General features: G+C 44.1%; 1 protein-coding gene across 2 annotated transcripts in view; it reads right to left on the bottom strand.

Moving 5' to 3' along the window:
• The window catches only part of NBAS (NBAS subunit of NRZ tethering complex), a 760,680-nt gene that overhangs the window by 616,095 nt on the left and 127,535 nt on the right, over nucleotides 1-17,050 (bottom strand). For both annotated transcript variants that reach the window (XM_073674140.1, XM_073674141.1), the window contains exons 19-21: nucleotides 15,512-15,590; nucleotides 11,956-12,060; nucleotides 10,787-10,923 (exon numbers count right to left, since the gene is read on the bottom strand). In XM_073674140.1, the coding sequence (XP_073530241.1) occupies nucleotides 10,787-10,923; nucleotides 11,956-12,060; nucleotides 15,512-15,590 (321 nt within the window). The remainder of the gene's footprint in view (nucleotides 1-10,786; nucleotides 10,924-11,955; nucleotides 12,061-15,511; nucleotides 15,591-17,050) is intronic.

Below are 17,050 nucleotides of genomic sequence, written 5' to 3'. Positions count from 1 at the left end.
CATAGAACAAACAAATGTAATGCTCCAGATTCTCAACTAGGTCAAAGGAAGGTCAATTTTATAACTTCTCAAATCAGCCAAACCATTTTCAGCTGGGCTAACATACTTGTGCAAGGGTTTTCTAAACATCCATTAGCCTTCTTACACAGTTAGCAAACACAATGTACCATTAAAACACTGAAGTGGGGGTTGGTGGAAATGGGCCTCTATACACATATGTAGATATTGCAATAAAAACAAGACGCTTGCAGCTAGAGTAGTCATTTACCACATTGACAATGTATAGAGTGTATTTCTGTTTCATTTAATGTTAGCTTCAATGAAAAAAAAAAATCTGCTTTTCTTTCAAAAATAATGAAATTTCTAAATGACACCAAACTTTTCAACGGTAGTGTACATACACACACAATAATAAATATATATATATATATATGCTTCTGAGGAATATATACATACATACATACATACACACACACACACACACATACACACCGTACAGACCAAAAGTTTGGACACACCTCATTTAAAGATTTTTCTGTATTTTCATGACTTTGAAAATTGTACATTCACACTGAAGGCATCAAAACTATGAATTAACACATGTGGAATTATATACTTAACAAAAAAGTGTGAAACAACTGAAAATATGTCTTATATTCTAGGTTCTTCAAAGTAGCCACCTTTTGCTTTGATGACTGCTTTGCACACTCTTGGCATTCTCTTGATGAGCTTCAAGAGGTAGTCACCGGAAATGGTTTTCACTCCACAGGTGTGCCCTGTCCAGTTTAATAAGTGGGATTTCTTGCCTTATAAATGGGGTTGGGACCATCAGTTGTGTTGTGCAGAAGTCAGGTGGATACACAGCTGATAGTGCCACTGAATAGACTGTTAGAATTTGTATTATGGCAAGAAAAAAGCAGCTAAGTAAAGAAAAACGAGTGGCCATCATTACTTTAAGAAATGAAGGTCAGTCAGTCCGAAAAATTGGGCAAACTTTGAAAGTGTCCCCAAGTGCAGTCGCAAAAACCATCAAAGCGCTACAAAGAAACTGGCTCACATGAGGACCGCCCCAGGAAAGGAAGACCAAGAGTCACCTCTGCTTCTGAGGATAAGTTTATTTGAGTCACCAGCCTCAGAAATCGCAGGTTAACAGCAGCTCAGATTAGAGACCAGGTCAATGCCACACAGAGTTCTAGCAGCAGACACAAGGAGAAGACTGATCAGAGATGCAGCCAAAAGGCCCATGATCACTCTGGATGAACTGCAGAGATCTACAGCTGAGGTGGGAGAGTCTGTCCATAGGACAACAACAATCAGTCGTACACTGCACAAATCTGGCCTTTATGGAAGAGTGGCAAGAAGAAAGCAATTTCTCAAAGATATCCATAAAAAGTCTCGTTTGAAGTTTGCCACAAGCCACCTGGGAGACACACAAAACATGTGGAATAAGGTGCTCTGGTCAGATGAAACCATAATCAAATTTTTTGGTCACAATGCAAAACGATATGTTTGGCGTAAAAGCAACACAGCTCATCACCCTCAAAACACCATCCCCACTGTCAAACATGGTGGTGGCAGCATCATGGTTTGGGCCTGCTTTTCTTCAGCAGGGACAGGGAAGATGGTTAAAATTGAAGGGAAGATGGACGGAGCCAAATACAGGACCATTCAGGAAGAAAACCTGTTGGAGTCTGCAAAAGACCTGAGACTGGGACGGAGATTTATCTTCCAACAAGACAATGATCCCAAACAAAGCAAAATCTACAATGGAATGGTTCAAAAATAAACGTATCCAGGTGTTAGAATGGCCAAGTCAAAGTCCAGACCTGAATCCAATCGAGAATCTGTGGAAAGAGCTGAAACCTGCTGTTCACAAACGCCCTCCATCCAACCTCAATGAGCTCGAGCTGTTTTGCAAGGAAGAATGGGCAAAAATTTCAGCCTCTCGATGTGCAAAACTGATAGTGACATACCCCAAGCGACTTGCAGCTGTAATCGCAGCAAAAGGTGGCGCTACAAAGTATTAACTCAAGGGGGCCGAATAATATTGCACACCCCACTTTTCAGTTTTTAATTTGTTAAAAAAGTTTAAAATATCCAATAAATTTCGTTCCACTTCACGATTGTGTCCCACTTGTTGATTCTTCCCAAAAAATTTGAATTTTATATCTTTATGTTTGAAGCCAGAAATGTGGCAAAAGGTAGAAAAGTTCAAGGGGGCCAAATACTTTCACAATGCACCGTATAAACACACATACACAAGCGTTTTAAAAACACTATATATAATATACACTGTTCAAAAAAATAAAGGGAACACTTAAACAGAATATAACCAAGTATATCAAACTTCTGTGAAATCAAACTGTCCACTTAGGAAGCAACACTGATTGACAATCAATTTCACATGCTGTTGTGCAAATGGAAAAGACAATAGATGGAAATTATTGGCAATTATCAAGACACCCTCAATAAAGGAGTGGTTCGGCAGGTGGGGTCCACAGACCACATCTCAGTACCAATGATTTCTGGCTGATGTTTTGGTCACTTTTGAATGTTGGTTGTGCTTTCACACTCGTGGTAGCATGAGACGGACTCTACAACCCACAGAAGTTGCTCAGGTAGTGCAGCTCATCTAGGACAGCACATCAATGCGAGCTGTGGCAAGAAGGTTTGCTGTGTCTGTCAGCGTAGTGTTCAGAGGGTGGAGGCGCTACCAGGAAACAGGCCAGTACACCAGGAGACGTGGAGGGGGCGGTAGGAGGGCAACAACCCAGCAGCAGGACCGCTACCTCCACCTTTGTGCAAGGAGGGACAGGAGGAGCACTGCCAGAGCCCTGCAAAATGACCTCCAGCAGGCCACAAATGTGCATGTGTCCGCACAAACGGTTAGAAACCAACTCCATGAGGGTGGTATGAAGGCCCGACGTCCACAGATGGGGTTGTGCTCACAGCCTAACACCGTGCAGGACGCTTGGCATTTGCCACAGAACACCAGGATTGGCAAAGTCGCCACTGGCGCCCTGTGCTCTTCACAGATGAAAGGAGGTTCACACTGAGCACATGTGACAGACGTGACAGAGTCTGGAGACGCCGTGGAGAGCGATCTGCTGCCTGCACCATCCTTCAGCATGACCGGTTTGGCAGTGGGTAAGTAATGGTGTGGGGTGGCATTTCTTTTAAGGACCGCACAGCCCTCCATGTGCGGTCCTGGAGGGCGAAGTGGTAGCCTGACTGCCATTGGGTACCGAGATGAGATCCTCAGACCCCTTGTGAGACCATATGCTGGTGCGGTTGGCCCTGGGTTCCGCCTAATGCAGGACAATGCCAGACCTCATGTGGCTGGAGTGTGTCAGCAGTTCCTGCAAGATGAAGGCATTGAATCTATGGACTGGCCCGCCCGTTCCCTAGACCTGAATCCGATTGAGCACATCTGGGACATCATGTCTCGCTCCATCCACCAACGTCACGTTGCACCACAGACTGTCCAGGAGTTGGCGGATGCTTTAGTCCAGGTCTGGGAGGAGATCCCACAGGAGACCATCCGCAACCTCATCAGGAGCATGCCCAGGCATTGTAGGGAGGTCATACAGGCACATGGAGGCCACACACAATACTCAGCCTCATCAGGAGCATGCCCAGGCGTTGTAGGGAGGTCATACAGGCACGTGGAGGCCACACACAGTACTGAGCCTCATTTTGACTTCTTTTAAGGACATTACATCAAAGTTAGATCAGCCTGTAGTGTGTTTTTCCACTTTAATTTTGGGGGTGACTCCAAATCCAGGCCTCCATTAGTTAATAAATTTGATTTCCATTGATGATTTTTGTGTGATTTTGTTGTCAGCACATTCAGCTTTGTACAGAACAAAGTATTCAATGAGAATATTTCATTCATTCAGATCTAGGAATCTAGGATGTGTTATTGGAGTGTTCCCTTTATTTTTTTGAGCAATATATATAAATGTTGGGATAATTAGTAGAACTGATGTAAAGAAGAAAGCTTCGTGCTGCCGGGGAGGTTATCTGTAATTTAAAGTCGCTTAGTGAATAATCAGCATTTTGCTCTTCCAGCACAATTAAAAGTAAATTCCTGAACTGAGTCTATAGAAAATGTATCCTACAGGAAAAGATAATATATGAACGGCAGTGTATAATATATATTATATATACATATACACTATCGTTCATATATTATCTTTTCATGTAGGATACATTTTCTATAGACTCATTTCAGGAATTTAAAAATGCTGATTATTCACTAAGCGACGGTAAATTACAGATAACCTCCCCGGCAGCACAAAGCTTTCTTCTTTACATCAGTTCTAGTAATTATTCCAACATCAATATTTCTCCAGAATAGAAAATGCCTGAATCATATCTCATGGAGTATATAATCAAAGCAGAAAATGGATTTTGCAGGAACAGGAGAGAGTGCAGATTAAGTGGGATTACACAGAAAAAAGAAGGAGAACATAGTGAGAGGTGATGACAATGCTGTCAGACATGGAGAGGGTTACAATTACAAATTCTCACTGTATTATTTCTCATTTTTTTTTTATTAGTATAAAACAAAAAATGTTATACTTAGCCCCGCACTACTAGAAACATTATGTAAAATAGGAGGCAGGTCAGTGAAGGCACAGTGTGCTGTCATAAGAGCATACAGATGAATATATAAGCAGAGTACCAGATAGAGCGCCCCCCACAGGCCGCCCCGAAGCACGAGCATATCATTATCTCCAAACTGAAAGTAAAGGTTACACAAGAACCACAGGACGGATTTCATCAACCAAGGTATCATTTTAATCAGTGTTATGTCGCCCACCTGACAGTGTATGTAGTTTACTGAGCACAATCGTGCCGACAGGTGCGCTTTAAGTACATGGAGGTCCATTCAGTGGAGTTTTCCAAGTGTGGCCATCCACTGCAGTTTTAAAAACTACAGCAAAAACAAAAATCTCTAGCACGTATGAATGGAAACGCGGATCTTCCATTAAAACATTAAAAATGCAATCCCAAGACCACAAGATATCCCCTATACCAAGTATAGGGGATAAAATGCCAATTGTTGGGGGTCCAACAAGCAGAACCCTGAGAAATCTCTAGATCGGAGCTCTGGACACCCAAGAACATGGCTCTGTAGCTCCGTCTCGAATGGCATGCAGATGTGCATGCTCAGCCACCGCTCTATGACTGCTGAAAAAAGCCGAGCGCAGAGCCCAGCCCCCCCTTCAGCACAGATCCCCCCCCCCCCCCGGCAAGATTAACAATCTCCGTAGGTTGGGCTTTATGGGAATACTAAGTTGGGGTAATAGGGGTTTTCAGTAGGCACAGAGCCCAGCCCCTTCCGGCAAGAGTAACAATCTCCATAGGTTGGGTTTTATGGGAATACTAAGTGGGGTATTTGGGGTTTTCAGTAGGCACAGAGCCCAGTCCCCCCCTCCGGCAAGATTAACAATCTCCATAGGTTGGGCTTTATGGGAAAACCAAGTTGGGGTAATAGGGGTTTTCAGCAGGCCCTAGATGCCAGGAGGGATGCTTTCAAAGGGTTGTCAGGTGAAAATAATTTATCATCTATCCGCAAGAAAGAGTGATGATAGGTGGGGGTCTGACTGTTGGGACCCGCACCGATAGGGGGAAAAGGGAACTTTTACCCCCATTACAAAGAAGCAGCAGTGTGCATGCTCGTCAGCTACACTATTCATTCCCTATGGGGCTGCCGAGTTATTTGAGCAACTGTTTCCTGTAACCCCATAGATAATAAATGGACTATCAGTCGGGCATACGACCTGCCCCACGGGCATGAAAATTTCCACCCATCATCAAGTTGCCACTTATCTCCTAGATAGGTGATTTTTTTTTTTTAATTGATCAACCCCATTAAACGCCAGGTAGCAATTGACCACGGCATCTAAGAAATTCAACGGCAGAGATCGGAGCTAGCTCCGATCACTGCTGATTAGTGTTGAGCGATACCTTTCGATATCAGGAAATATCGTATCGGATTGGATCGGGCCGATACCCAAAAAGTATCGGATATCGCCGATTCCGATACCGGAAACCAATGCAAGTCAATGGGACACAAATATCGGAATGAAAATAAACCCTTTCTTTCCTTGTAGGTTAATTCTACATGAAGTAAAACAACTAAGAATAATGTAGAATGACATGAAAAGCCGGCAATTCATCAGCGGCATTCACCGGTACCCGACAATTTACAACAGAAAGAATAGAGCTTCACACATAGATTAGGTAGATAGAACCATGTCAGTCACATATATATGAAGTACAGTGACAGTGTTGCTTACAGAACTTGTCATTTAGTGTAAAGGATTTATTTAAAAAAATATTAGTGTTTTCGTGCACCGTCTCTTTAAAAAAGCCGGCCGGCAATTCAGCATCTGTACCCGACAATTTACGACAGAAAGAATAGAGCTTCACACATAGATTAGATAGATAGAAACATGTCAGTCACATATCTATGAAGTACAGTGACAGTGTTGATTACTGTACTTGTCATTTAGTGTTAAAATAAAGGATTTATTTAAAAAAAAAAATTGGCGTGGGGTTCCCCTTAATTTTAGGCTCTAGCGGAGGTTAAGCAGACGGCTGGGGCAGATGTTTGAAGCCTGGGAAGGGGGTAATACCCACGGAGCTTCCCAGACTACTAATATCAGCCCCCAGCTGAATACTTAGCCTTTACTAGCTATTAAAATGGGGGAACCCCCCCAAAAAAATAACGTGGGGTCCCCCCTATTTTAATAGCTAGCAAAGGCTAGGCAGACAGCAGGGGGCTGATATTAATAGCCCAGGAAGGGTGCCATGAATATTGGCCCCCTCCCAGGCTAGAAACACCAGCCGTCAGCCGCCCCAGAAATGGCGCATCCATAGGATGCGCCAATTCTGGCACTTAGCCTCGCTCTTCCACGCTGCCCTGGTGCGGTGGCAGGGGGTAATAGTGGTGGGGTTCATGTCAGCGCCAGCTGCCATGAAGCCCAGGTTAGTAATGATGGGCGTCTATAAGACACCCCCATTACTAACCTACAAAGTGTTAAAAAGAAAAAACACACTACACCCACAAAAAAATAATTTATTTGAAATAAAACACACCATTTTATTTAGTTCTTAGTTTACTAAAAAAAAAATAGTTACCTGTCCACGTTCCTGCGCTGATCTCCCATGCAAAGCTGTCACATCTGGAGATGGTGACAGCTGTGCATGGCTGCTGTAAGCTCACGCTGCCGGGAACACGTCCGCTCCCGGCAGCAGGAGCCACTGACTGAGGTCACCGGAGTGCATTCAGGCAGCGCAGCTCCGGAGACCTCCTTTACGGCACTGCTGTACCGTGGGAATTTCTCACGATACAGCAGGGCCGTAAAGGAGCTAACCGGAGCAGCGCTGCCTGAGCTCCGGCGAACCCGCTTATGCAATGACGGGGCTGCTTTACCGCCCCACCATTCTAGCGGCGGCAGCGGTTCAGAGCGGTCACATTCTATGTGGCTGCTCTGAACTGGAGATCATCGTGGGACACTCGTGGACTACTACGGAGGGGTAAGGATAAGGTTGTGGTTTATTATTTTACATTTTATTACAGGAGATCGATGGCTTCGGGGAATTAGGTGTCTAGGTGAGTATAGGTGTAGTTTTTCATTTTTTACTTTATTTTAGGCGGCGATCGGCGGGGACAGGTAATGTATGAACTAATTTATTGTAGGTAACCACTGGCCACCAATGACATGCATTTAAAATTTATTGGGGCACAGTAGGGCAATAGCAGGATCAGGCTGATGGGAACTACTGCTCCCATCGAGCTGATCCTGCTGGCACGAGTGGACGGGGGACAGACATAGGCCGATGGGAGTAGTAGTGTCACATCGGCCTATGTCTGCCTGCACGCACAGACACCGCACACACCCACAAACATCGCACAGACATCGCACAGACACCCCGCACACACTCGCAGACACACACACAGACACCCCGCACACACTCACAGACACCCCGCACAGACACCCGCACACACACTAATCATGACGGGCTGATGGTCTGGGAGGTGAGGCTGACCTGTGCGGCCGTGGGAAAGTTCATGCGAGTTCATGCAGTCAAGCATGAACTCACATGAACCCTCTGAGGGCACCGCGGCGACTTCAAATGAACAGCTGATCAGCATCACCTGATACCTCAGCTGTTCATTTGAAATAACCGGCGGGAAAGCGCAGAACAGAACGGGAAAGCCGGCGGTGAAGTCTTTTCACTGCCGGCTTCCCCGCCCGGGTCCTTCGCTCCCCGCTCCTTGGTGTTGCACTCCCCGCCCGGTCCTAACTTACGATCGGGTTGGGAGGTGGCGAGGGGAGCGGAGGATCGGGGTGGGAGGCTGCGGGGAAGCAGTATGGGGCTGTGTGATTGTTTAAAAGCCGGCGGCTTTTTACCGCATGCCGGCTTTTAAACAATCAGGAGAATTCTCCCACGCTGGGATGGCATTCTGACGACAGGCTGGATCTCAGCTGAGCGCTGCCATCCAGCTTGTCATCCTTCACAGACACTGCAGAGCGCAGGCATTATGGGAACTTCCGATTCCGGTATTCGATATTGTAAAAGTATCGGAATTCCGATACCGCGAATATCGGCCGATACCCGATATTTCAGTATCGGAATGCTCAACACTACTGCTGATAGAGGCAGGTGCTGGCTGTATAACACTGCCAGCATCCACATTGTATGGAAAGGGCAGATTTTAAAGTAGATACTGGTTCCTTGAGTCCGGCAAGCCTGCCTGGATGGAACTTGATAAGCTTCTAATAATAATTCCTCTTCATCATCATTGATAATATCCCACTTTTTGGATCCATCTCTTCCTTTACCTAATCACTCTTTGATTAAATCTACTATCTCCCTTTGGCAAAACCTATAAAGTATCTCAAAAACTAATAAATGTAACATTTATCCCAACAAACTTCCTATCTCCATTTTTCATACAGCTCTACCAAATTATCCATTTAAAAAATGAAAAAAAATGTGGAATTCTAGACTGTTCTTCACTTCTAACGAGGCCTAAATTAGACTCAATTATAAACTTTCGGTCATTAAAAACCCCTATACAATCTTCCTGATGAAGAATTCTATAATTTTCTAGACTTAAGGAAGTCTATTAGAAATAAATTCGCTTTACCTTTGACCCTTTCAAGGCAACGTGTTCCTCTTTTAGAGAATCCTATGAATAACTCAATTTGGAATATGAAGAATATCTACTCAATTTTTAATTCGGACGTCTCATTTGAAAAACTGAATTATATGTGGAGATGGGAAAAAGATCTAAATAATCATTTCTTCCTAGATAAAAGGAAAAAAAAAAGCAGTGGAACAAGCATACAAATCTTCTAGTAGAGCAAACCTACATGAAAACTATTTTCAAATTTTATCTTGGTGGTTCTACACTCCCGCTAGACTTAATAATGCATTTCATGATCAATCTGATTTGTGCTGGAGGAATTGTAGTCAAAGAGGCAATCATCACATATTCTGGGAATGTCCAAAACCTTCGATACTTAGGAGAATTTAATAAAATCAATGAATCTCCCGTTAAAAATTTCTCCCCAATTGGTTCTCCTTTTTCTGGAAGCAGATGACCTCCCTCAAAAAATTAGACCAGTTTCTTTCCATATTTTTTCTGTTATAAAAACTTGTATTGCATCAAAGTGGAAATTCGATGAATATTCCCTCTATTTCCGACATAATTGATATTATGTTCTCCCATAACGTCTTTGAACTCTCCTTAGCTTTAAGGAATAACTCTCTACCTAAATATAATTCCAAATGGGCCTCTTAGAACAAAATTTTTCCTCCGATCAAAAAAAGCCTCTTTATATGATGTTTTATTACTTTGCCAGAATTCTTTTAATCTATACTTCATTCTATGTTGTTTTTGCACTTGGTATGTTAACTTTGTGGTGCAACTATGTTGAGATGATCTTCATTTCCTTAAATTTTTTTGCCACTCCTCTTCCTCCCTACCCCATTTTCTCATTTCCTTTATTTGGCTTTCCTTTCCCTGCATCCCTTTCCTGGACCCCTTGTCCCCTATACTGTAAAAATCCCCTAATAAAAAGAATTTTGAAAGAAAGGGCAGATTTTACAAAAAAAAAAAAAAAAAAACATGGTGCAAAGTAAGTTAACCAAGAGGTGGAGTACAAGTAGACGACGTGTTCTAAAGATGCACCGAATTTAGCGTCCAGCGCAAACCACTGAGATAAATTTGGAGCATTTTCATACAGTAATAGAAGAATATAAGGTCTACATTTTGGATACGGTTAGGAAATCTGCCCTTAAACTGGACTGGAGGACCAGAAGACCACCCAACCGAAAGACATCCAGGAGGCCATTGCTGTGAGCCAATAGCCACACGGATATTTCCATCTCTTTCTGTCTCTGCTTCTGTAATGAATGGTGGACAGTGAATTACCATTACACGTGAGGAAGGATAACACAACCTCTCCGCAACGAGAGGTAATTATCTAAAATGCACAAAACGCTGCCGGAAAGGAAAGTCTATTCTGCCTGAAAATTACTCGCATTTTCTCTCACATGACCGATGGTTTGAAGACAATTACCACACACTTTGTATGAAGCAAAAATGGCCGAACACACAAGAGCCGTACCGGCAAATTACAGAAAATGACCGTGAATAGACAAGGACAAAAACAAATGCATAATTACTGGCACATCACCTCTCCGCAAAAATTATACAGAAGAAAAAGTGCAATGTTTGGCGAAGCTAGGGTGACCTTACCTAGCCTCCGGGAGCAAGATGGCGTATTTATGAGGAGGCGTAGTTTCAGGGAAATTAGAGAGAATGGCCAGGCGGTGAGGGAGCAGATCCGATCCATGAAAGGTAAAGAGAAGATCCAAAGCTTGGACATTGCTTTCCTGAAATGAAAAGGAATTGGAAATCATTTCTGAAGTTTTTACAATGTCACTTCTTTAATTTTCTTCATTGAGCAGGAGGTCATGCTCTCCACCAGAGTGCACCAGGATGTGGTCTACCACCAAAGGAGAAGGGCAAGGGATGGGCCAGGGACGGGGGACCTCATTGCAGGATTGGGCCTGGGACGGAGGACATCATTATAGGGATTGGGCCCGGAACAAAGGACATTATTATAGGACGGGGCCAGGAAGGAGGACATCATTATAGCACGGGGCCAGGACGGAGGGCATCATTATAGGATGGGTTGAGGACAGAGGATATCACTATAAAATGGGTTCAGGACAGAGGACATTATTATAACATGGGTTTAGGACGGAAGACATTATAGGATGGGTCCAAGACGGAGGACATTATTATAGGATGGGTCCAGGGCGTAGGACATTTATTACAGGGACCCATAGATTTGACCAACATGCTGGTGGGGCCCCTGGTACAAATTTTGCACCTGGGCCCATAGGACTCTAGTTACACCACTGTGCAAAACACATTAAATATATTTTGTAGGCAAACCTAACATGTCACCTAAATTCTGAAGCCTTATAGACATTCCCTTCAATGTAACACCCTTCCTCGCATTTAATGAATCTATATTTTAATATTAAAGTTCCGCTTTGAGATGCAGCCTTACAAGTCTACGGATTACACAACTGCAAAACAAAAAACCTAAAGAGGACACAAACCCAGTAACATCGTACAGCCTGCGATTATCCGCATATTAAAAATAACAGAGGCAGATGGATAACAACACTTGTCACCGTGCCCGGTTTTCCGCGGCTTCATATCTAGTTAGATAGGATTACTTAATTGTGAATTAGTATTGACAGGATCATCCTGCTATACAGAGGTCGCAGCGCGCTGGGCTTTAACGCCGCGTTAACTAACTGAATCAGATTATAAATGATAATGGAGGTGAAAGGCGGCGAGCTTAAAGAGGAATCAATTCCGCCGTTATTCTTCTGACTTTGTAACGTTACCCGAGCATATGTTCTTGCTGACAGCACGATATTCTGGTTCCTAAACTTCTTGAAGAAGTCGGCGTCGTATCTCTTCTCCGCTGCCTGAGGCCCCCCGAGGATCTCCTTCAGGACAAAGAAGCAGATGTTTGAGAAATCCTTCAAAAACATGATATAACGGAGCAGATTATGAATGGATAATTCCCATCTATTTATCAGCTGCGACGCTGCATCCCAGGCAGGACTGGCTCGGCGGACGCGCGGCCAGGCAGCGAGCGATATGATTCAGTGCTCCTCAGGATTAAAAATGCTTATGGAGATCAGGTTTATCACAAGATATGGCGGTTTTACACTTACAATGAGTCATAAAGAAGGTTTTAAAAAAATATATATATTTTTTTTTTCTTTTTTTTAACTAAAAATCAGAAAATAAAATAAAAGGCCATCTCAATCTTAATCACACATTTATTACCAGGCATTACATAAAAAAAGGATCAACCTTGCAAGCAGTGATTTAAAAAAAAAAAATTTACCTGTCGTTTTAGGTCTTCAGCAATTATGCAGACTTACACGTTTCCATGGTAACAGAACAAACAAAACCTGCATAGTCTTATTCTGGGGATGCGTCTCCCTCCCCTCCCTTTCCATTGGTCCCTCGCGTCTTCCTAATAACATCGTGGCACATTAGGCAGGAGGTAGAGGAAAAAAAGAAGGGAGAGCGGGATCTGACTACACAGGCATGGATTTGTTGTCTGTTACCATGGAGACACAGGTCTTCTATAGCAGCTACAGACGCGAAGCAAAAGCTTTATCCATTGGAGCATAGGGAAGGTGGACACATCCTCTGAAAAGAGTAACCATCCACGCTAGTTCCCACATAAATAAACTGCAGGTACAGAAACGTCATTGCTGTTGGCGGATCTTGTAGCTCCACCTCCAACAGCCGGAGCTTTTGTCAAAAGAAGTTTCCCCTCCAATAACCCTTCACACCTATAGTTCAAGGATAGGTGAAAAATGGGTAATTGATGCCTGACCCCAGGGACCTCAACGAAGCACAAGGATGGGGGGGGCGTTGTTCCCCGTGTACATGGATCAGTAGTGTACGTGTGACCAACGCTCTATCCACTTCTATGGGACTGACATCTAGAGGCTAATATCTGTAGAAGCCATAGACATAAATAGTGCACGTGTGACCACTGCTCTACTTCATCAGGCCCTCTTTGTCTTAAAACCTTAAAAGAATCTTTAAAGAGGGGTTGTCCACCTTTGTGTACACTTTAATATAATTTTTATTTATAATTTGAAAAATACAATGAAAAAAAAATATTGTACACACTCTCCAGCAGACCCCATTACAAATTTTTTTTAGCCAAAAATACATGCATTCAACAAAATTTTTATATATACATACACACACACATATACATACATAAGTGCACTTGCGCTCTCATTTATGTAAATTTTTTATAAATGCATGTATTTTTGACAAAAAAAAAAAAAAATTGAAATAGGGTCCGATAGAGAGTCTGTACAACTTTTTTTCATGATCTTTTTTTTCACAGCTCTACTTAGCTGATTTATGTCCACATCAAAGTTGAATATGTTGGGAAACAAAAAGTTTTGTAAAAGCCGAAAGGTAGGAAATTTTTTAATGAAACCGTATTGCCAACATCATTTTTAGTGCCAAAAAAATGGAAGGGAAAAAAAAAAAATTTGAGAGGTGGACAACCCTTTTAAAAATTCAGACTTCTGACCTGTGAATGTTGTGAGAATGTGGAAGGACCAATCAGACGACTGTATAAATTGGATGGCAATGCAGTGGCAGCGGGTCTCCTGATTCGAGCGTGACAACTTCATAGAAATCTTGTGTGGGCAGACCCGCCAGCCAGTCTGTGCATTGCTGTCTAATCTCATTCAGATTTATAGGGTCAAAAACCACAAGGAGTACTCTCAGCAGAGCCATATGTAAAACATATATCCTTTTTATTAGAGAATAAACTTTATAAAACCAAGCACAAATACTAGGACATTTAAAATACATATAAGAAAATGCGAGGGGGATGGGTTCGTCTCAAATGGCATGCCTGATGAAGAGACCCTAGCAGTCTCAAAAACTTGCTATTTGTTACCATCCTTTCAGTTAGGCATTAAAAGGTATCAACCACTGAGGACTCTCAAATCTTAATATTTGGCTCAGTATTGTCATTTATGACTAATGTCAGATATCTTTTAGTCCAGCATTCCAATTATCATGTGGTTCTTTTCTTCAAGAGGACTATTCGCTATTTAGCCTTACAATTTTGGGATTATACCATATATTTGATTTTCAGTCACGGCACTAACTTTTCTCTTCTCTATTTTTTCACCTAATTCTTTGGACTACATTATATAGTGCTTTATTAACCATTTTACACCTGGGTATTGCAATGCAAAATTTTGTAACCTTTTTGTAACCATTTTGTAACCTTTTGAGACATACCCATTCCCCTCTCATTTACTTTTATGCATTTTAAATGTCCTTGTGTTTATGTGCTTGGTTTTATAATGTTTATTCCCGGATAAAAATGATATACTTTTTACATATGGCTCTGTTGTGAGTACTCCTTGTGGTTTTCTGTATATGTGGTATTCTAGGGTCTTCACTTTTGGGTACCTTTGGTATATCCTTCTTTTATAGGTTTTTGTTTTTCGATTTATATGGTCGTCTAAAAGCCCCCTTACAGTGGAGAAGTCGTCCGAATTCCCATTCATTAAAGTCCAACCACCCACCATGGACAGCAGCAGTGCCCATTCTCCAGATAGATGCAGGAGACTATAGTGGGACCTGCTTCTTCTATATATTGTCGGCATATGGGACAGCCCATTGTCCAAGGGACAACCTTGGACAATGAAAAGAACGTCCCACCACTCTACATTGGCAGTGATGGTCGTGTGGTCTAAATTTTAGGACATCCTCCACTGTATACTGATATGCAAATGGTCTCTCATCCAAAAGAAAGAAGGTTAGCTGTATGGTGCCACCAATAAGAGGAGGCTACCACATCAGTCAATGTCTGCCCCTTTACCAAGCTTTCCTATGTGACTTTGGATATTTAGCCAAATTAAAGGGTTCTCCATAAGGAAAAATAAACGCCATCTGCAGGCCACTGCTTTGGGGTTCTTGTCTTTTGTTAATGGCACTTGGTTGGATTTGTGAGAGTCCTCTGAGAAAATATAGGGGTTATGAATTTTAAGAGACTGCCAATCCGACGTAGAGAGACTTTTAGGCCAGGCTATGCTACCAAGTCTCTCTACACGAGGGCAAGGAAAAGAACTTACATGTCAAAGCTGATTAAAGGGTCACTCTCATAGGGTAGGAACCCCCAATAGGTGGCACTAGTGAGTCACTTTCGTCCTTTTAGAGGAGAGCCATTTTCCATACCTGAGACCTTAAGTCTGCCTACCCCAGTTTGGCGGTCTCCACAAGGAGGACGGTAACCCTTTACACCTATATTAATATGTTATGTGAGGGTTTTAGGCTGGGAGGGAACTTACTGCATTATATCATTGTGTCATTTTGATATAACAGGACGCTCACCTCATATGTAGACAGGCGATCAAGATAAGTCAATAACTTGAGTCTACAGCGGCAGATCTCCTTCTGCTCCAGAGTCAGGCTGTGGGGTGAAGATTCACAGAGATACGCTTTATAGAAAACCATGAGGACAAAAGAAACAGTAAATGCACACAGGTGAAGGGGCTGCTTCATGAGAGACGTTTATGGTACAGGATGAGCCATAAATGTCTGATCGCTGAAGGTCCCACTATAGGAACCTGCACCAATCCCTAGACCAGGACTTCCCAGATTCCCTCTTCTGGCTGACGTCCGACCAGCAGTGAGTGGAGAGGTGGCTGCCCCTGGGCTGGCTCTCTCCATTCATTATGTCATGTCAGCTCCCTTTAATCTTCAGAACTAGAGTCCCCTGTCCAGCAGGAATCGGAGCATCAGTGAGTGGAGTGCTGGCGGCCAAGCATGAGGTGGTTCTCTCTATTCATTGCTATGAGAGCTCAACCCAGAAAATGCGCTCAGCTACATTCAGAACTGCAAATGTAGAGAGTCGGCACATGCGCAGCCTCCTCTGCATTCACTGCTGGTCAGAGCCAGCCTGAGCCGGGGGATCAGAGGATCCCCATTGTGGAGAGAGTTGGCACATGCGCAGCCCCCTCTGCACTCACTGCTGGTCAGAGCCAGCCTGAGCCAGGGGATAAGAGGACCCCCATTGTGGAGAGAGTCGGCACATGCGCAGCCCCCTCTGCACTCACTGCTGGTCAGAGCCAGCCTGAGCCAGGGGATAAGAGGACCCCCATTGTGGAGAGAGTTGGCACATGCGCAGCCCCCTCTGCACTCACTGCTGGTCAGAGCCAGCCTGAGCCGGGGGATCAGAGGATCCCCATTGTGGAGAGAGTTGGCACATGCGCAGCCCCCTCTGCACTCACTGCTGGTCAGAGCCAGCCTGAGCTGGGGGATAAGAGGATCACCATTGTGGAGAGAGTCGGCACATGCGCAGCCCCCTCTGCACTCACTGCTGGTCAGAGCCAGCCTGAGCCAGGGGATAAGAGGACCCCCATTGTGGAGAGAGTTGGCACATGCGCAGCCCCCTCTGCACTCACTGCTGGTCAGAGCCAGCCTGAGCCGGGGGATAAGAGGATCCCCATTGTGGAGAGAGTCGGCACATGCGCAGCCCCCTCTGCACTCACTGCTGGTCAGAGCCAGCCTGAGCCAGGGGATAAGAGGATCCCCATTGTGGAGAGAGTTGGCACATGCGAAGCCCGCTCTGCACTCACTGCTGGTCAGAGCCAGCCTGAGCCAGGGGATAAGAGGATCCCCATTGTGGAGAGAGTTGGCACATGCGCAGCCCGCTCTGCACTCACTGCTGGTCAGAGCCAGCCTGAGCCAGGGGATAAGAGGACCCCCATTGTGAAAAGAGTTGGCACATGCGCAGCCCGCTCTGCACTCACTGCTGGTCAGAGCCAGCTTGAGCCGGGGGATAAGAGGACCCCCATTGTGGAAAGAGTTGGCACATGCGCAGCCCCCTCTGCACTCACTGCTGGTCAGAGCCAGCCTGAGCCGGGGGAT

The sequence above is a fragment of the Phyllobates terribilis genome, unplaced genomic scaffold (genome assembly GCF_046119375.1).
Source record: "Phyllobates terribilis strain yellow unplaced genomic scaffold, ASM4611937v1 Scaffold_3__8_contigs__length_932513732, whole genome shotgun sequence".
Taxonomy (NCBI): domain Eukaryota; kingdom Metazoa; phylum Chordata; class Amphibia; order Anura; family Dendrobatidae; genus Phyllobates; species Phyllobates terribilis.
The sequence above is the reverse complement of the archived record's forward strand: the minus strand, read 5'-3'. Positions and strand labels throughout refer to the sequence as shown.